The sequence below is a fragment of the Lepus europaeus genome, chromosome 5, assembly GCF_033115175.1.
Source record: "Lepus europaeus isolate LE1 chromosome 5, mLepTim1.pri, whole genome shotgun sequence".
Lineage (NCBI taxonomy): Eukaryota > Metazoa > Chordata > Mammalia > Lagomorpha > Leporidae > Lepus > Lepus europaeus.
In genome coordinates, this window is record NC_084831.1 from 85,525,489 (window position 1) to 85,546,777 (window position 21,289).

At 43.5% G+C, this 21,289-nt stretch overlaps 1 protein-coding gene across 1 annotated transcript in view; it reads right to left on the reverse strand.

Moving 5' to 3' along the window:
- The window catches only part of TGFBR3 (transforming growth factor beta receptor 3), a 213,319-nt gene that overhangs the window by 67,593 nt on the left and 124,437 nt on the right, over nucleotides 1-21,289 (reverse strand). Inside the window, exon 4 of the mRNA XM_062191725.1 lies at nucleotides 6,487-6,624. Within this exon, the coding sequence (XP_062047709.1) occupies nucleotides 6,487-6,624 (138 nt within the window). The remainder of the gene's footprint in view (nucleotides 1-6,486; nucleotides 6,625-21,289) is intronic.

Here is a 21,289-nt window from a genome sequence, read left to right on the forward strand (position 1 = left end):
GAAGTGGCATTGCATTGTGCTCGGCATTAGCATGTCCTTAGTGATTAAGGATACTGTGCATCTCTTCATGTACTTTTCAGTCATTTGCGCCCTTGCTCTGGAGAAAGGTATCCTCAAACTTAAGGACAATTTAACTGTGTGGCTCTTTCCAACTTTTTTGCACTTTCAGGTTGAAAATTTCAGACATCCATCACCCAGTTGACCGACCCTACCTTGCCCTCAGTGTGGAAATGATTCTAGAAGTAAAAACCAACCTACGTGATCCTTCTAACAGATTTTCATTTGTCATTCCAATGGGACACACTGAGAAGAGAGGATCATTTTTATTCTGGAGTGCATCAGGGGACAACCATAACCTACTCAATATTCTCCGGGCCACCCACTCAGCCTGCAGAAGGAAAATGATAAAGCTATGACAACTTCCCTGGGTGTGTGTCTCATACTCAAAAGACCCACTACCTCAAACTCAGCCTGAGGGCTGGTGCTGTGGCACACAAGGTAAAGCCACTGCCTGCAGTGCCAGCATCCCATATGGGCTCCGGTTCAAGTCCTGGCTGCTCCGCTTCTGATCCAGCTCTCTGCTATGGCCTGGGAAAGCAGCAGAGGATGGCCCAAGCTTGGGCCCCTGCACCCATGTGAGAGACCCAGAAGAAGCTCCTGGCTCCTGGCTTTGGATCTGCGCAGCTCCAGCCATTGTGGCCAACTGGGGAGTGAACCAGCGGATGGAAGACCTCTCTCTCTCTCTCTGCCTCTCCTCCTCTCTCTGTGTAGCTCTGACTTTCAAATAAATAAATAAATCTTTTAAAAAAACAATAGAAACTCAGCCTGAAACAATAACTCTCTCTCCCACCTCCTCTCCCCTGCCATTCCCATCTCCTAGGTGACCACAACGACCCCAAGAAAGGGACTGCACCTGCAGAGAAAACCAAAGCCCCACATTCCTGCCAACCACCACCACCACCTGCTCCCTCTCCTCGTGCAGAGGAACCTCAGGAAGGACTGGAATGAAGAGAGAGAAAGACACGCCCCTCTATTAGACAGTATCCAGTGCAAGGTTTCTAGGTGTGTGGTCACCCTCATGAGCGGCTGAGATGTTCTGAGCAACACAAGGCCCTCCTAACTAATTACAAAGCTTTTCTTGTTGAGTTCGCACAGTTTGAACAATACAGACACGTCCACTGTTAAAAGCTCACTCTGGAAGACAAGTAGATGCCATTAGTTTACGTTCACTCACCAACAGCCAAACTCTACCTGGACAGTAGAGGCAGATTTAGGACAGTAATGCAAATCTTTCAGCAGCGTTTCAGGGAAGAGATGAGGACACACACAAGGTGGCCTGAGTAAGAAGACCCATATCAACCCCCTCAGCTCTTTGGGTAACCCTGGAGCAGACAGTGCAGCATGGCTAAGCCTCGGCTTCCAAACATCCCAGCCCTTCTGAAGTGTTTGATGAACACTTTAGGTAAAACAACGTAGTTATCTTACCCCTAAACTTCAACTCTTAACTACAATAAGTGGATAAACAGAACATGCTGCTGGTTTTCTATCCCTCACCGGTCCCTCTGCTGCCAGTGCTGTCAAGGGGATGAGCAGACACTGAAATTCATTTCAGGCCACAGAGAGGAAGGGCAGAGCCCGCCCAGGGAGAGCTGCCAGCTTGGGAGAGAGCTTGCATCACTCGTCATCTCGTCATCTCATGGGAGAACCTGAATGAACACCAGATGCTCCACTGCCACTTTGAGCCCATGAAGACGTGTGCAGACGGGAGCAAGCCCTCTTCCCCAAGGACAGCGGAGTTCAGGTGGCCTGGAATTTAAATCCCTGACTTCTCCCAATGCTGCTTTCCTGGTTGGTGATTTTAAGTTCATCACTTGACCCACTATGTTTTCACATGGGGTCCACTCCAAATAGTTGATGTTACATTGTTTCCTAAAACTGTCTCCTTTTTTGTTAGTGTATCTTAAACTCATGGCCAGGAAGCACTTCTTCCAGCTCTTAAACAAAACTGAAGCAAATAAATAATAACAAGGAGGCAGGTACTTTCCCTGAAAACTCCAGGAGTGGCAGATAGAGGAAATGCAGAAAGTGTTAGGGACAACTCATATGCAGCCCACACTTTTCACCTGGACCCACAGCCTGGAGACGCAGGAATTTCTTTCACTTTGGAGCCAGACAAGCCAGATATTTTGTAACTGCAAATGTAAATTCAACACCCTTCCCGTATGTTCTTTACAGCAGCACTGGTGGGTGATGTGTATGAGTGATCAGTGCCAGGAACTGTACTAAGTAAGCACTTTGCAAGTCATCTTATTTAGTCAAGGTAATACTGCTACAGAGGAACTACTATTATTCCCATATTACAACTGAGAAAAAAATCAGGCTTCGAGAGATTAATCTGTCCAAAGTGGCTGTCCAGATTCAAACCACGGCAGTCAAAGCCTTTGCTCATAACCTCTTCCTCATGGTAGCTTCTCTCCTTACACAGCTACTCAGTACCTGAAATGTGATAGAGTGTGACCAAGGGACTGGACTTGAAATTTTCACTAATCTGAATAGCTATGCCTAGCCAGCTTCTAAGGAATTGGCTGGTCCAGCTCACGGTATGAAGGTATGCTGTACCTAGGACTTAATGATCACAGCCATTGATCTCATCATCAGATAACTTTAATTACAGAAGATTGACAATGCTGATGGGAAAGTCTTCAAAATGTTGATGGGAAACATGTACTATTAAAAAAACTATGCATTTCATGTCAACATTTTTTCTTTTTGTCCTCAAACTTCCTTGTTGAAGTACGCTCGTGAGTATGAAGGGAGCCAGGTTAGCACACAAGCTTGTAGAATAGGTCCTAGCTGGGTTGCAGTCTCAAGTCTGCCAGTAAATAGCCCCATGATTTGGACCACTACTTAGCATCTCTACGTCTCAGCTCCTCATCTATAAGAAGGTGTAAATGCACCATTCTTAGAACCATAGGGTCATTGTGAGAAATAAATGAGATAAAGTATTAGAGCACTTAGTACAATTCTTTGAATGTACTAAGTGAGAAATAAATGTACTGGTAATAATGAGAACTAAATAATTACTGATTCTTGGCCTTCTTAAATGTTTATTTCTTTTCCATCCAATTGAAAGGCACAGAGAAAGAGACAGGGGCAAAGGGAAGGAACAAGGGATGGAGATATCCCACCCACTGGCTCATTTCCCAAATGCCCACAACACCCAGGACTGGGCCAGGGCAAAGCCAGGAGACTGGAACTCAAACTAGGACTCTCACATGGGTGGCAGGATCCCAAGTGCTTGAGTCATCATTTGCTGTCTCCTCCTAGTGTGCATTAGAGGCTGGATCAAAAGCAAAGGTGCTAGGACTCCAACCAGCACTCCAATATGGGATGTGGCCCTCCCAGTGATGGCTTAACCCATTGCACCACAATGCCTGCCTTGGCATTGGCTTTTTTAATGTAGAAGTAGTAGGAGTTTCAATTCTCAGAAAAGGCTACAATTTAAGTTATTAGTAATACCCACCTCCCAAATGTATCTTTTTTTTTTTTTGACAGGCAGAGTGGACAGTGAGAGAGAGACAGAGAGAAAGGTCTTCCTTTGCCATTGGTTCACCCTCCAATGGCTGCTGTGACCGGCGCACTGCACTGATCCGAAACCAGGAGCCAGGTGCTTCTCCTTGTCTCCCATGCAGGTGCAGGGCCCAAGGACTTGGGCCATCCTCCACTGCACTCCCGGGCCATAGCAGAGAGCTGGCCTGGAAGAGGGGCAACCGGGACAGAATCTGGCACCCTGACCAAGACTAGAACCCAGTGTGCCGGCGCCACAGGCAGAGGATTAGCCTATTGAGCCATGGCGCTGGCCCCAAATGTATCTTTTGAATTTTTAAATATTTTATTTTGAAATGAATTCAAATGGACAAATTTACCAGTTTTTAACATATCAACACTTTATTATTCTCTCTATACATCACTTTTTCCTGAATTATCTGACCCTTTACCCCATAACACTTAAGGTATTATGTAGGTTTCCTAAGAATTTATTCAACCTCTGTACAACTGTCAAATTCAAAAACTGTTAACAGTGGCATAATACTTTCTAGGGTCACTTCTAATTTCACCCATGTCCCTATAATGTCCTTCATAGCAACTCATCACTTACACAAGAGGATCCAGTTCAGAATTCCATGTGCTTTCTTAGTCTCCTTTAATCTGGAAGGCATCTCAACCTTTTATATATGTGTGTGTGTATGTATATGTATATGTATATGTATACATATATATGAAAAAAGTCATCCCAGCATTTTATTTATATATTTATAATTACATTTGTTTTGATCTTTCAGACATGATTGACATTTTTGAAGAACATAGGTCTATTATTTTATTTTACACAATGTCACTCAATTTGTTTTTTTCCCAGTCAACGTCAGACTTATCCACGTGACTGCTGATTCCTTTTTCTTTTCTTTTCTTTCCTTTTTTTCTTGAGATGTTTTTATTTATTTGAGAGGCCGAATAACAGAGACAGAGGGATTGACAGAGAGGAAGTGATTATCCATCTGCTGGTTCACTCCCCAAATGGCTGTAACAGCCAGGGCTGGCCTGGCAGAAGCCAAGAGCCGGGAACTCTATACTGGTCTCCTATGTGGCTGGCAGGGGTCCAATACTTAAACCATCTTCTGATGCCTTCCCAAACACATTAGCAAGAGCTGAATCAGAAGCAGAACAGTCGAGACTTGAACCAGTGATCTGATATGGGATGGCAGTGGTTTAAACGGCTACATCACAACACTGGCCCCATTCCCACTCAGTTTGATTTTGTCCAGTGCTTCCTCATGACTGATTCAGATCATACACATCTCTGGCCTAGAAGTCTACATAAGTGATGTTGTATCCTTTCTCATTTGCAAGCATACCATGTCTCTGCTGTTAACTTTGATCACCTGGGTTAAGGTATTAATGAGTAACACCATTGTACATAGTTAGTTTTTTTATTCTTGGAGAATATATAACTATGCTGTTCTTTGACTCTCTCCACATCCTATAGATTAAGCATCCTATAGGTTGATGATTCTTGCCTGATCAACTTTTACTAGGTGGTTGCAAAATGATGACTGTCTAACTCCACCATTCTTCAGATATTTATTTACTGACATTATACTATAAAGAGGGACATTCCCTTCTCTCCTTTTTACTCTTTTTTTTTTTTTAAGATTCATTTATTTATTTGAAAGGCAGACTTGGAGAGAGAGAGAAGAAATACACACAGACACATACACAGGAGAGAGATCCATTCGCTGGTTCACTCCCCAAATGGCCACAGTGGCCAGTGCTGGGACAGGCGGAAGCTGGGAACCAGGAGCTTATTACACTTTTCCCACATGGGTGGCAGGGCCCAAACACTTGGGTCACCTGTGGCTGCTTTCTGAGGCACATTAGCAGGGAGCTGGATAGGAAGTGAAGCAGCTGGGATTCTAACTGGCGCCCAAAAGGGATGCTGGTTGTTGCAGGCAGCATCTTTACCTGCTATGCCACAACGCCAACCCCTTTATTCATTTAACTAACTGTATTGACTGTGGAGACTTACTTATTCAATGGGTGCCTTTGAGATTTTAAAAGTACTCTAAAAATACAGGAGAAACAAAACTACAGCTCTGGAGAGTCATTGATAGGCAAAGTTTATTCCCTGGGCAAGAAGAAAACCCTTAACCAAGGACTCCACTGTGAAAGGCCTGTGGACAAGCAAGGTTTAAAAGCCCGGGGCTGCAATGGGGACACGGGCATGCAGCTGTCTCCAAAGACAATGTGAGTTATCACTACCACGCTGCAGTGTTGCTCATCATCAGACATGATATCATACTACAAAAATTCCATCCAAACAACCCATCTATTTCTCCACAACTAGCAAACTTGAATGTTTTGGCAAAGTCAAAGGGACATGATTTACAAATAGTAGGTAATATTTGGATCTTTCCACAAGAGCTGGGCTCCAGCTTTTTTTTAATAAAATACAAATGATTTCATTGTGGAGCTCACTGTGTCACTTTCTCAACAAACAGATCCTCATATCAGAAATTAGGCCCGTGTTATATACAAATAGGACGGGCTGTGCATATTTATTTTGTGGTCAGAGACCACACACCCGGCGGCTATTTACAACATTTACAGTGTTCCTGATGCCACAAGGGGGGGTCTCAGAGCTGAAACCGAAGCCCAGGCCACACAGGGTACGACTGTGGGTCCCTGCTCTGATGTGCACAGTAGACCTGATTCTCCCGCCGCAGAAAATGAACTGCAGGCAGCATTTGCTTTCTGTGAATGCTGATCTATGCTTCCAAATACCACTAAGCTTGTACTCCAAATTCAACCCTCTTTGGGCGGTGAGATTATTTCAAGGAAAATAAGCCTTTTGCAAAAGCCTTGCAAAGTTTTAGTGTCTCTATTTCCTTCTGTACGGATCAGTGTGCAAGGGTTTTAAACACTTACCAAGAAAAGTCGGGCAACCCCAGGAGCAAGTCTCTCTGTCTTCAGATGCCAGAGCAGGGGCTGTGGGGAATTCAGCAGGAACACGACAGGCTTGTGGTGGATGTGGACTGAGGAGATGGGATTCAGGTGCAGAGTGACCTAGGCAGCAACAGAAATAGGAGAGACATCTTAGCACTGGCTTTCCCTGAATACCACTCAGAGTGGCATCTGGAGTTCCACCTCACAACTTGCTGTTAAGAGAAACAAGCTATAAGCTAGTTCAGATTATTTTTTAAGAATTTATTTATTTATTTATTTATTTTCAAAAGAATTACAGAGAGAGGCAGAGAGAGAAATCTTGCATCTGCTGGTTCACTCCCCAAATGGCCGCGACGGCCGGAGCTGAGCTGATCCGAAGCCAGGAACCAGGAGATTCTTCCAGGTTTCCCATCCTCTGCTGCTTTCCCAGGCACATTAGCAGGGAGCTGGATCAGAAGTGGAGCAGCTGGACTTGTACAGGCGCCCATGTGGGCTGCCGGTGCTGCAGGCCACAGCTTTAACCCACTGCACCACAGCACCAGCCCCGCTAGTTCAGATTCTATGAGTAAGACATGAAGGGTCTTCAAAAGGTTCATGGAAAGTGCATATTAGGAAAAACTACACATGGATTTCCAAATTTTTTTGTATCAAAATAAACTTTTTTCTAATTATATTTTACACAAACTTCTTAAAGTTCCTTCATATGTTAGGGTGAACTAGATGGCATTGTCAATCTTTGGCCATTTTTTATGATAAAATGTCTATTTGGCTATTTTATATATATTCATATGTGTGTGTGTATATATATATATATATACATATATATATATATGTAAAAACATGACTCAGTTCCCAGGGATAGAACACTCCCATTCACTAAAGAACTGGGGAGGGGGAGAGAGGGAGGAGGAAGAGGAGGAGGAAGCACCTGTGAGCAGAGCCAGAAAAAGTAGACTTAACAAGGTCCTGCTGGAGCACAGGAGCCAAGGTCAGTCAACACACACACAGGACAGCAAAAGGGTGTGCAAGGGAAACTGACCAGATGCCTTCATGCAGCACATCTCATGCTGGCTTTCTATACAGACGGGTGAGCCATGACCCGAGAACTACAGAGGACAGCGGAGGGAACTCAGCAACGATCACTATAAAGTAACAAGGGAGGGCAAGGACAACAAAGGACTTGGGCTGGAAAGACAAGACTGAGAGACAGCAGGCATAATAGCACATCTCAGCCACACTCCTTCCGAGGCGTACGCGGTCCAGAGCCGCGAGCTGAGTTCATACCACATCAGGGACGCTGTGCTGACGGCTACCTCGCATTTTCCTGATCGCAGCTGGCCCACTCTGTTTTGCTTTTTACAGCCCAGGTCTTTTATTTCTTTTTACACTTATTATGCCATGAATTCACAGGGAATGGGTTCCAGCAGCTCAGACTCCTTTCCACTGGTTCTGACAAAGTGGGCCTCTCTGGGCGGTACAGCCTGGCGGTCAGTGGAACACAGGTCCCTTTCTCTTTGCTTCCTTTTTCTGATCATTTTCCTTCACATGTTTCAGGAAGCTATCTTGGCTTGTCTAATGTGCTCAATACGCACATTTATTTTCTTGGCAAGAATCTTGCCCTTAACTTGTTTGTTTACATCAATGCCAACAGCATGCTGGGTAACACTGCACACTCTACTGGTTTGGCCACAGTAACTTTTATGGGCATTCCTTTGTGAACAGTGCCTGTTCCCTTGATGTCTACAATGTCACCTTCTTTGTAAATGTGCACAAGCATGGCCAAAGGAAAAACTCCATGTTTTCTAAAAGCCCCAGAGAATACGGATCGGGTGCCTCTCCTCTTTCCCCTTTGTGTCTGTCATCTTGGCGAATGACTGGAAGATGGCCTTCTTTGATATCGTGTTTTTCCACCTTCTTTTCGCGGAACTGCCTGTACCCAATGTCATTATTACAATATGTTCCTGGGTCTTTGATAAATTACATATTAAACTTTGCTTATCTGTTGAAACCCACTCTTTGGCACATGAGAGGCATTTAGTAATTGTCAACAAAAGGTTTTAATTCTCTGCTTTTCAATGCACAAAAATGCATTACTCTATGAGAGATTTGCACTGAGCTATATGATAGCATCTTGATTGCTAATTACTGAGTATGCATGTCTTAACTCCCAGAGCAGACTACGGGCAAACATGTGCCTTACATTTAATACTGTGCTTAATATAGCATAGATGATAAAAAATACTGATTGATTTGTCACAATGTATTAATAAATTTATATGCTATTTAAGAGATAAAAAAGGCTGAAGCACTAATAGTTCAAGGGGATTCAGCTATTTAGTTTGCAGGAAAATACACAAACACAAGTAATCCTCAAAATGTCTCAGCCTAGCATGTAGCCAGAAATCATTTTTATATTTGACCTAAGCATAGGGTAAAATCACAATACCAGATGAGCTGTGCTAGAAAGCACAGGTACAGCAAAACAACGAGTTCCTCAGTCACACATTTTGGAGCTGCTCACATCTCAAAATGAGCAGACTGATGGTCACTGAAAACAAAGAGGCTGCATAAAGACGGCAGAGGCAAAGATTCAAACTGCAGTTCTAACTCAACAGTGCTATGCAAGCTACACACAGCACATGCACCGCCGAGTCCATGCCTTGTTTAGAGTACTTGAAAACTGCAAAGTAACCCTCTTACACAAGCCCCATGTGTCAGTAAACGGGCTCGCAGCAGGAGTACAAAACACTAACAAATATGCATGGCAAATACCCAGATATTTTTTTTAAAAAGATTATGAAATGAAATGAAAAGAAAAAGACGCATGAGACAGATGCTGGCGTTCAGGTCCAAAATGTTCCAGATGGTCCAACGTGTCAGGGCCTGGCTCATACAATCAAGGGACCATTTCTAGGAGCCACAGCTCTCGCAGCCTTCCTGGAAATGGCTTGTTCTTCAGCATGCGGCAGTGTCTGGCCAAGATGAATCTCTGGCCTGTGGTGGGAGAGGGGGGTTGAGGGAGGCAAAGCCCCAAGAGCCATCTGGCAAATGAAGAATTCACACTACTATTGGGAAATTAAAAGAAAATCACTCACTACTCTTTAAAAAAAAAAAAAAAAGTTGGGAGAGCCAAAGAGTCCTGCAAGCACCTGCTCACCTAATCCCTCAGCAACCTTCCTCTTTGGACTGCCCATATTCGAGTAAATCTTGCTCAAATAAAAGCTCCCAGAAATGTGGGGAGAACATACCCAGAATATCTCAAAGAATCCCTGGCTAAGTTGCCTAATTTCTCCCAGACAGACAAAAAAGAAAATTCTCAGGGATCCAATGGAGCCCAGGATAGACCATAGTTACCAACTTAAGAATGCCCTGCTCAAGATTTCCATGGGTAGATTATCCAGTGACTATGATGTAAAGACCAGAGCTGAGGCAGAGTGCAGCAAAGAAACATCCCAAGGAGAAATGACACCAGTGGTATTCAATACTTTACAGCTTAGAAATCCCAACAGTTGTTTAATGAGTTGACCCTCAATGCAATGTCAAAAAAGTACAAGTATTACTATGGGCTTCATAAATAATAAGGAACTAAAGATGAAGGGCCATGTGGCTAAAGGAGGATGCATCCCTGATGAATGGACAATGACTATTCTCTAAAGACATAGGATCTGTAATCCTAAAATTTATATGGAGTAACATAAGGCCCCGAATAGCCAAAGCGATCCTGAACAAGAAAAATCGAGCTGAAGGCATCACAATACCTGACTTTAAAGCATACTACAAGCTATAGTAATTAAAACAGCATGGCACTGGCATAAAAACCAATACACAGATCAGTGGAACAGAATAGACAGCCCAGAAATTAATCCACATACAATCAACTGATTTTTGACAAAAGTGTTCAGACCATACAGTAGAGTAAGGATAACCTCTTCAACAAATGGTGCTGGAAAAACTGGATATTAGATGTGTGTGTGTGTATGAATGAAATTAGATCCATATGTACAAAAATTAGATGCATATGTACAAAGATCACCATGTACAAAAATCAACTGAAGATGGATCAAAGATCTAAACTTAAGACTTGAGCCTATGAACTTGCTAAAAGAAAATGTAGGGGAAACATTCCAATTCTCTAGCATAGGGGACAACTTCTTGGACAAGACCCCCAAAGCACAGACAATGAAAGCAAAACATCTGGGACCATAGAAAACTTAGAAGCTTTTGCACAGCAAAGGAAATGATCAATAAAGTTGAGAGACATCCATCAGAATGGGAAAAAATATTTGCAAACCACCTATCCAACAAATTATTAATATCCCAAATATATCAGCAACATAATAAACCTCAACAACAAAAATCAGCCAATCCAGTTGAGAAATGGGCAAAGGATTTCAATAGATAATTCTCAAAAGAAAACATACAAATACCCAACAAATGTATGAAAAAATGCTTAACATAATTAGTCACCAAGGAAATGTAAACCCAAACCACATGGGATATCATCACCTCACCCTTGTCAGAATGGCTAAAATCTAAAGCACAGACAGTAACAAATGCTGACAAGGATGTGGGGAAAGGGGAACAATTATACACTGATGATGGGAATGTAAATTAATGCAGCCACTGTGGAAAACAGTGTGGAGATTCTCTTTAGAAACAGACTTGCCATATGATCCAGCAACCCCACCACTGGGCATATACCTAAAAGATTTGAACACAGTGCATCAAAGAGATACCTGCACCATCATGTTTATAGCAGCACTGTTCACAATAGCCAACATTTGGAATCAACCGAAGTGTCCATCATCAGATGAATGGATAAAGAAAATGAGGTATATATTTACAATGAAATATTATTTAGCTATAAAAACAAACAAAATTCTACCATTTGTGGAAAAATGAACACAACTAGAGGACATCAGGTTGAGCGAAATAAGCCAGAACCAGAAATACAGGTACCACAAAAAAAAAATAAAATAAAGAAAGAACCATCTGTGCTTATCAGTATTACTGCAAATACAGTTTTATACCTTTCTCAAACCAATGGTTAAGAATGCTACACGACTATGGTTTTAATGATCTGTGATTACTTTAAAATTTACTGTGTATGGAAGAAATGTTAATTTTTCCATTCAATTATTGTTTATAGCTATTGTCTATATTCTCACTAAACTAGGGTCTTTTTGCTTTTCACTTGTTAAACTTCCTAATTGGTGAACTATTAAGCCTTTTTACTATAATGTAAAGTTAAATGTGGTAACTCAAAAACTGAAAAAAGAAAGGGAAAAGGATGGAGGGTGGGAGAGAGAGAGGGAGGGAAGATGAGAATATCGTTATTTTTGTTTGTTTTTTATTTATTTGAAAGGGGGAGAGAGAGAGAGAGAGGTCTTCTATCTGCTGGTACACTCCCGAAATGGTCACAATAGCTGGGGCTGGCCATGCCAAAGCCAGGAGCCAGGAACTTCTATGTCTCTGATGTGGGTGCAGGAGCCTAAGGACTCGGGCCATTCTCCAATGCTCTCCCAGGCATATTAGCAGGGAACTGGATCAGAAGTGGAACAACCAGAACTCAAACCGGCACCCATATGGGACGCCAGTACTGCAGGCGGTGGCTTAACCTGCTATCCCACAAGCTGGCCCCATTATGTTCTTAGAATTGCATATACAAACTACATTGAATCTATTAAAACTATTTAAAATAAAAATTTTTAAGATGTGGCTTCTACGTTCATCTTTGGGAGTCTTAGAGTGTTTGAAAACTTAATTCAAGTATGAACGCCCTGTGTACACACAGAGAGAGCACATGTTACACAAAGTTTTACAGAGAATGCCAGGAACACACATGGAAAACATGGCCATTGCATGACCCATGTACTCCAGGTTAAGTGCTCACTAACCCCAGCTAAGGTTTCTAAATATTTCTAAATATTCGTTGTAAAAGTACAGGAAAATTCTAGTGGCAGAGATGGAAACAATATGGCCCAATCTAATTAAACTAGAAGTTATATGCCTAGTCTTAAGCTATCATTCTTTCAAGGAAAGACTTAATAGATGACAACCCAGAACCAGAAAATTTTCACAAGCAGTCCCTGGGATTTCAGTGAACTCCTGAGATGCAGTCTTTGGCCACACACTGATCCATGAAGCCTCGTCAGGAGTTCCTGTTCCCATCATGTTTGTCTCAAACTGTGCTGAATGTTCAGTCTTCCTGAGGGTGTGAGAAAATACAAATAAGTCTTATCTGTCATATCCCACATGTAGACACTGTCCCCTAACTGGAGGAAGGCTAACTGGCCTAATCTGTTCTAGATCATCTATTTACAATAAATCTTCTGAGCTTATCTGTGTACTTCAACAAACGTACTAGACATAATCTTATTTATTTATTTAAGAGGCAGCCAGAGGGAGAAAGAAAGCGCTCTCATTTGCTGGTTCACTCCCCAAATGCCTGCAATGACCCCCAGCCGGGGCTGAAGCCAGCAACCATCTAGGTCCCCCGTGTGGGTGGCTGGAATGCAATCACGTGAGCCGTGTGGGACGCAGGTGATTAACCACTAGGCCAAACACCCACCCCCTAGATGTAATTTCATAAAGAAATTAAAAGCAAATATTTTCTGAGAGAGAATCCAAACACAATTTTGACCAAAGTCAAGGCCAGCTGCGAGGCGCACACAACCCCCCAGTGGAAAGGCAGCCTCCCTATCTCCCATTTAGGAAGCCAGTGCCTGCCCACATCATCACCAGCAAACAAGGACAGCACTCTCTGGGCCTTGTATGGTGAAGGCTTCTTAGTTCTCCAAGGATTATCTTTGATAAGCAAAAACTATACACAACTGTCTCGACTCTATAAATCACTTTATGAGAATGAATTTCTACTTACAGGAAGGGAAAAAAAAACTTTGCGCTCTGTATGGAAAAAAGCTGCATGAAAAATTCTTTTTGAATTTCCCGGAATTCACAGTACAGACATAAGACATTTCTACTAGATGGATTTCAAAAGATTCCTCATTGGTTAGAGGCTCTATTCCTGGAGTTTGTTAAAACAAACGAAAGCAAAGTGAGTGATGCGGCTGATAGGAAAGTCTACCAGTTGTCCAGTTTTGCTAATGTGTCACCAAGGCTCCGTCTCAGCATTTCTGATTCTCAGAGCAGCCCCTGGGACCTATGCAGCATGACGTCATCCACAGTACTACCAAAGCGACTCCTATCATCAAAAACCAGACCGAATAACACTCTGAAACGATGGCTCGATAATCAGTTTACACTAGGAGACGCGAGGGACTCCAGCAGTGCACCTGTGACTGAGACCCACGATGTCACACGCTGGTCGGTACACAGCCATCAGCCGCCGTGCCCTTTCCAGAGGTAGGGAGATATCGCGGGGAACAGCCCGAGTCTGGGACTCTTGGCATCCATACTTCACACAGACCCCCAGAGAGGCACACCCCCATTTCAGGACACAACCAAACTCAAAATGCACTTCCCTTTGGACAATGTGACTTTAGGAACTCACACCCGACCCTATGGATGTGGAAAGTGCAAGTCGCTGCTGGGTGATATTTTAGCTTTTCCTTAGTTGCTGCCATCACGTGTTAAGTATCTTCCAGCCCGAAGAACTCCCATAGCTGATATTTTATTTGCCATTGCTTGTCTTCCACCATTTGGGAATTGGTATAAAAATATTTCCTTTAAATATTTTTGGGTGGCTGGATTTGGAGATTTTTAAGATTTTCTTGTTTCCTTGTTGTTGGTTTTTTTTATTATTATTATTTCTCTGAATTTCTAAAGGAAAATCAATTAGTTGGTACTGAATTCCAGGAAGCTCAACCCTCTGGGGTTCCCACCCTGACTCCGGGAAGCAACTGACCATGCTCTTCAGTCTGGAGGAGCACTGGGGCCCGGGCTGTCGAGGGCTGTGGCAAACAGCACCAAGCTCTTTCCCAGTGGGTCATGAAACCACCGAAACGTGCTGGGAGGGGCTCAGCCAGCCAAGCCCCAGATGAATCTCCCTCTCCTCCACGAGGACACAGTTCAGGATTCCCTGGGAGCATCTGAAAATACTCCAATACAACCACAGAAAGAAAAAAAAATTAAAAACTAAGTGAAAGTCTGAAATTTGATGCAGAAATGAGCCTGCCCTTTTTCGCTCCATATTTTGAATGCCCTGGAAAAATACTGGGTACTAAATTTGGGTTGGGGGTTGAGGAGCAAGAGCTCATGTAAACATTAGAGTATTTATGAAACTACAGGTCATGACCTTCCAGAGGGATCCTGGGAGCAGTGCAAAGGGATTGCAGAGACCCTGGCCGGCCCTTCCCAGGGAGCCACGGTGGGCAGAAGACCGGAAATGCAGAGGCCCTGGATGTGCGTATCTCCTGGTGCAGTGACACTGCCCGGGCCCTCAGCAGGCCACTGCTGATGGCAAGTCCAAGAACACTCCAGGCATATTTATGTCATCCTTCAGTATTACGCACAGGCTACGTGATGCAGATCTGTATGTCGCTAACACATCACAGCTTTTCACAATTCTGGCTACGTTCCTGGGTGGGCACCTGCATCCAGCTCACAATGCAACCTCCAGTGAAATCTCACCCCAATCCCACACACAGACAATGCTCTTGGCGCTACCTCCGCACGGCATCACAGTGATTGTGAACCCCCCAAGACATTCTGCAAGGACAGAAACTGAGTCACACTCATTCCTGCATCCTTAGGCTCAGCACAAATATCTGGCAGTAGTCAACACGTTTTCTGGTGAATAAAAGAATCAACAAAAGCTGTTCATAAAATGTGACTCATCTAACGGTTACACAGTCATCTTGTCATGTTCTTCTGAGGAGGTGTACGGCCAAGAAAAAGAACATTAACTTCACTACCAGGTTCAACTTGAACTTTAAGACACAGTCAAGAAAAGTAAACAGGTTCCAACTACTAAACCAAGATATGGGCTGCTGGGACCAAGGGTATAGCAGAGAGGATTCTGAGGCCACACCTCTGCTTTGGGGGAAAAAATACCCTGACCACCCTTCTGCTGCCAGGATGGGGCCGGGCAGAGCAGCTCCATGTATGCGACCACAACAGGTAAAACAGAAAAGGAAACATTTTTGTTATCTTGAACAGTTATGCAAATAATATTGTGGCAGGGGGTGGGGGATACCCTTTGGGGTATGCTTTCCTACCCAAAGCTAAGTAACAGAGATAAAAAGTTGTGAGAGGGTCAGGCATTTGACGGAATAATTAAGATGCCAGTTAAAGTGCCCACATCTCATACTGGGGGTACGTGGGGTCAGTGCACAACCCCAGCTCCTGACTCCATCTTCCTGCCAATGCAGACCCTGGGACTCAACGGTGATGGCCCAAATGATTAGTTCCTGCCACCCATTGGGAGACCTGGACTCCGTTCCCAGCTCCCGACTTCAGCCAAACTAGTCCTAGCTGTTGCGGGTATTTGGAGAGTGAACTAGCGGACAGGAGCTCCATCCCTCTCCCATCTCTCCCTCTATCTGCCTGTCTGTCTCTGTCTGCCTCTCAAATAAGTAATTTTTTGATCAAATGTTCCACTACTTTTTAATGCACAGATTTTTAATGGTTTTCATTCAAGCAACGAAGTATGTGAAAACAGAAAGCAATCTGAAGGAACTTAGTATTTGTACCTTGATTAAATGGAAAAATATGTGCTTTTACTTTTTTTTATATTCCTTGTCACACTTAATAGACTCACTCCAATAACTCAGAGATTAAGCATGTCCCCACATATTTTTTAAAATAACCATTTTTATTTATTTGAAAGGCAGAGTGAGAGAGAGAGAAAGATAGAGATAGAGAGAAAGATAGAAAGAATGTAATAAAGAGAATCATTGCAGTGATCACTAGAAGTTGAATTACAAAACAGGCCGATATACAAAATAGCAAGAACCCAATTCTCACATGATCTGGCCACCGGAGTAATAATTTCAATCTGCCAATCATAGGCAACATTTCTGTTTAAGCTGTGTCTTAAACGTATCAAGTTCATAACAGCAGAAACACAACATGCAATGGTGTTCAGGTTGTGATTTAATATGCGCCAGGCATCAAAGGATGGAATCTGGGTATCCCTGGGCTAAAGCACTTCTCGTGTAGATTATCCTGAATCTGGTAAGGAATTCTGAATGGAGGTAGTGCTACCTAACACAAAAGAGGAATCTGGAGAGGAGTAATTACTAATAATATGGACATACAAAAATACTACACTTGGGCTGGCACCGCGGCTCATTAGGCTAATCCTCTGCCCGCGGTGCCGGCACCCTGGGTTCTAGTCCCGGTTGGAGCACTGGATTCTGTCCTGGTTGCTCCTCTTCTAGTCCAGCTCTCTGCTGTGGCCCGGGAAGGCAGTGGAGGATGGCCCAAGTGCTTGGGCTCTGCACCCACATGGGAGACCAGGAGGAAGCACTTGGCTCCTGGCTTCAGATTGGCGCAGCACGCCAGCTGCAACACGCTGGCCGTAGTGGCCGCTTGGGGGGTGAACCAATGGAAAAAGGAAGACCTTTCTCTCTGTCTCTCTCTCTCTGTCTAACTCTACCTGTCAAAAAAAAAAATACTACACTTGCATTATTGTTGTTAATATTCATAGTGGTGCCAGCAGTAATGGCACCTTCCAAGGAAACACAACAGGCAGATCTATAGGGCTTTCTGTTGGGTTAAGATTTGCTGCTTTTCAACAGAGGGAAGTCCACTGCATAATTATCTAATTTCACCCATTATAAAGATGAAGGAATTGGTGCTCAGAGGTAAATAATTTATCCAAAGTCTTATGGCTAAAAGGCGGCAGTGCTATGAGAATGATCTCTCTCATTGCCCGTCTTTCTCTAACTTCCCACTCATCCTTATCCAGGGTGTAGCCTTGAGGCAGAGAGGAGAATGGAAAGCTGTTCTGCTGTATTAAGAAGCAAGAACCATTTGATTACTGGAGAAGAAAAGATAAGAAGAAAGGAAGGAGACTACAGGAAAGCTAGCACAGGCTGATGGCAACCAGTGGGCTCAACAGGGATGAAGCAACAAATATTTTGATGAGCAGTGATATTCACCGTGCCCGCTAAAGCAGCAAGAAAGGCTGTGGTGTAGACATTCCTCTACCTCCTCTACAAGAATTTTAATAATGTCACCGTTGTCATGAGCAAATGCACCAAGGAATGCAAAAAGGTGTTGGTGGCGTTTCAAACCCAAATGACTCAAGCGTGTCTCGGAGGCATCATGTGTGGAATTACAAACCCAGCAAGCTGTGAGGGCCACAAGAGCAGAAGGCCCAGGCAATCTGCAGCAGGAGCCCCCCCACCCCACCCCCGACTCCTACAAGCCGTGGAATCAGCAGAAACACAAACCAACCATTCCTTGAGCTCCCGGAGTTCCCAGTCAATGTGTGGATTAGACCAAACTGCTCTCTAAGGAAATGAAACTCTGATCAAGGGAGAAAACCTTCGGGAATTCTGTGAAATCTGGTTTCCTTTGAAAGCTGTAAAGAAAACAACTCCTAAAGTTCACAGCACTGGGCCCCCAGGGTATTCTGGTCTCATCCAACCAGGTTATGATGTTGAGGAAATGTTTTTAGCGGAACTTTCGTCTCCATGTTCCTTGGCCTATCTCACAGAAGAGAGAAGTAACCCAGAGGTCAGAGGTGGGAGAACATGTTATCAGTTGTGCTTGGGAAGCACTTTGTCTGGGAAAGCACTACTTTCCTTGACCAAATGTTCCACTGTGTTTCTGAGGCCTGGAATCTCAAATGTTTTAAATGCAGGCCGTGAACAACATGCGCACAGCCTAGTACGCGACAGAGGCAACACAGTTCGCAGTGCTCATGCAGGAGTTCAGCACTGCTGTCTGTTTTCCTCCACAGAGGCAGTTTTCATCGAGTTCTGCAATGAGCCTTCAGAGTGAGACCCGGGAGCTCAGACACAGAGGGAAGGTTGCCAAAACATGCCAGTGGCATGTGGCGATCGGCAACTATCTAACATGGGGTGGTATCTTCTTAAAGCCAGTATTCAGGAGTTCAAGTTTCATAACTTCTTGAGGCAGCATTAAAAGCAGTTCAATAGATTTGTTCTACCTGAAAAGGGACAATAATGAATAGGATGCCTGCTAACAAAATTTGCTACAGCTACTCTATGCCCTTAAAAATCCTTTAAGTGTTTGTGAATAACCTGAAGGAAGTAAGAAAGTCTAGGAAGCCTGAACAATGATCCTGTATGTACCGGGAAATCAGAACTGAGGGCTATGCCAGGAACCAGGAATGAATTTCACCTCAACTGCAAATTCTAACATTTGATTTCCAAGGTGTATAACTAAAACAACCCCAGTCATTCATTTCCCAGCAACAAAAACACTGTAGCCTCATAAAAGCTACATACATGCAAGGTCAGAGGATTTAAGGCCTGGTAAACCAATTCATATTACAGAACAACAGAAAGAAAAGATACTACCCATTATCCACGTGAACACAGTCACGCACCACGTAACCATGTTTCAGTCAATGACAGTGGGAATATACAATGGAGGCCCGCAAGATTATATCCCTCAGTGAGGCCATGCCTGTCACGTTTGTGTAAATACACTCCATGATGTTCACTCAACATGATAAAGTAGTCTAATGACACATTTCTCAGAACATATCCCACTGCTAATCACACACAACCGTAATGAAAACTTTTGATTCCCATGTGACACTGCCAAATATGAAATTCTGGAAATACAATGTCTAAACTCTTATTTTTACATATAATTTCATTTCCTACACTTAAAAGACATTCTATTATCTGACTCCGACTTCGTACACTGAACACGGAAGACACTCAGGTATTTGAGCTGTGAAACGAAAGCCGGAGCACCTGCACTGAAAGAGTTTGAAAGCTCTGCCAAGGCTTGGTTGCCAGGCGAAGGAAGGAGAGCCAAGCTATTCATTCGTAACGTGTCTCTACAGAATCTTCAGGTTCTAGAAGCTATCAAGATCCTATTACTGAAGCTCCATTCTACAATTCCATCGAGTCATAAATGCTTATAAGTCAGCAGCCACTCGTCTTCTACTTCTCATTGGCAGCAAAACTAACGTAGTCTATGAGTCTGCCTCCAACTCCTCCTTTGAAAATACACTAACAGGCAGCAATTAGAGCCAAAATGGGGAGAGAAGGGGATGGGATACATTATAAAATATTCAGGTATTGATTATAAGCATTACAAAGTTATCAGAATTTTAAGGAAGTAAATTATATTCTTTGCTACCTGTGGGGAAAAAAATATGACTCATAAAATGACAAAGATTTCTATAAAATTATGATTTGGAATAAACAGAATATGGTATGATCCCTATAGTATTTGGTCACAAAAAGAAATAAAGTACTGACACATGACACAACAGGGAAAAACCCTGAAAACATCATGTGAAGAAGAAAGTCTGACACAGAAGGTCACATGGTGCATGATTGCATTTACATGAAACATCCAGACCCAGCAAATCCACACAGAGACAGAAGGTGGAGAAGACATTGCAAGAGCTGGGGGCACAGAGGAATGAGGAGTTTCTGCTCACTGGTATGGAGTTTCTTTTGTGGGTGATGAAACTCTTCTGGAATTAGACAATGGTGGCAGTTGCAATACACAAATGAATACACAAATGTTGCCAAAATGCATACTTAAAAATGGCTAAAATGGCTGTATTAGTCAGGGTTCTTCAGAAAAGCAAAACTGTATACAGATATACAGATGGTACCTGGCCCATGATCTTTCAACTATGATAGTGCAAAAGCAATATGCATTCAGTAGAAAACCTATTTCAAATTTCAGGCAAGCCATAGGCAGGCTCACAATGTTGGGAAGCTGCAGGGTACTGTAACTCCCAGTCAACCACACAATCACAAGTGTTAGCAGGTGACATGTGGGCCTGGCATTGTGGCACAACAGGTTAAGCTGCCACCTGCAATGCTGGCATCCCATATGGGCACCAGTTTGAGTCTTGACTGCTCTACTTCTGATCCAGCTCCCTATTAACGTGCCTTGGAAAGCAGCAGAAGATGGCCCAAGTGCTTGGGCCCCTGAACCCACATGGGAGACCTGGATGAAGCTCCTGACTTCAGCCTGGCCCAGCCCTGGCCACTGCACCCATCTAGGGAGTGAACCAGCGGATGGAAGACCCCTCCCTCTTGTGTCTCTCCCTTTCCCTTTCTGAAACTCTTGACCAGCCCTGGCTGTTGTGGCCATTTGAGGAGTGAATAAGCAGATGGAAGAGCAAAATATGATGATAAAAAATTTACATCTTCCAGAAGGCTGATATTCTGAAATACCCTTGTTTGGAACAAAGACAAAAACCTGACAAAGTCAATTACCTTCACAATCTAGCCATCAGTTTCCACATTCTTAAGCAAACAAACCTTCTAACCAGAGTTAACAAGTAGCATTAACTGTACGATTATTTCCTATTCTACAATTTTCTATCACTTTGGAAGGTTCCCAGTCAGCACCAAGAAATAAAATATGGATAATGGACAAATTGGATGTTGTTCCCCTTAGGGCAGCGAATGGTCAGGTGTTTCCTTGGAGCAGAGAGGGATGTCTTACATGCAGTCTTGAGCTACTCTAAGAAGGTCTTAGGGAGCCCCGTGTTGTAGCATAGCAGGAGAAGCTACCCCTGCAACTCCAGCATCCCACATGGGTACTGGTCCAAGTCCTGGCTGCTTTGCTTCTCATCCAGATCCCTGCTGATAGCCTGGGAGAAGCAGCAGAAGATGGCCCAAGCACTTGGACCCCTGCTACCCACATG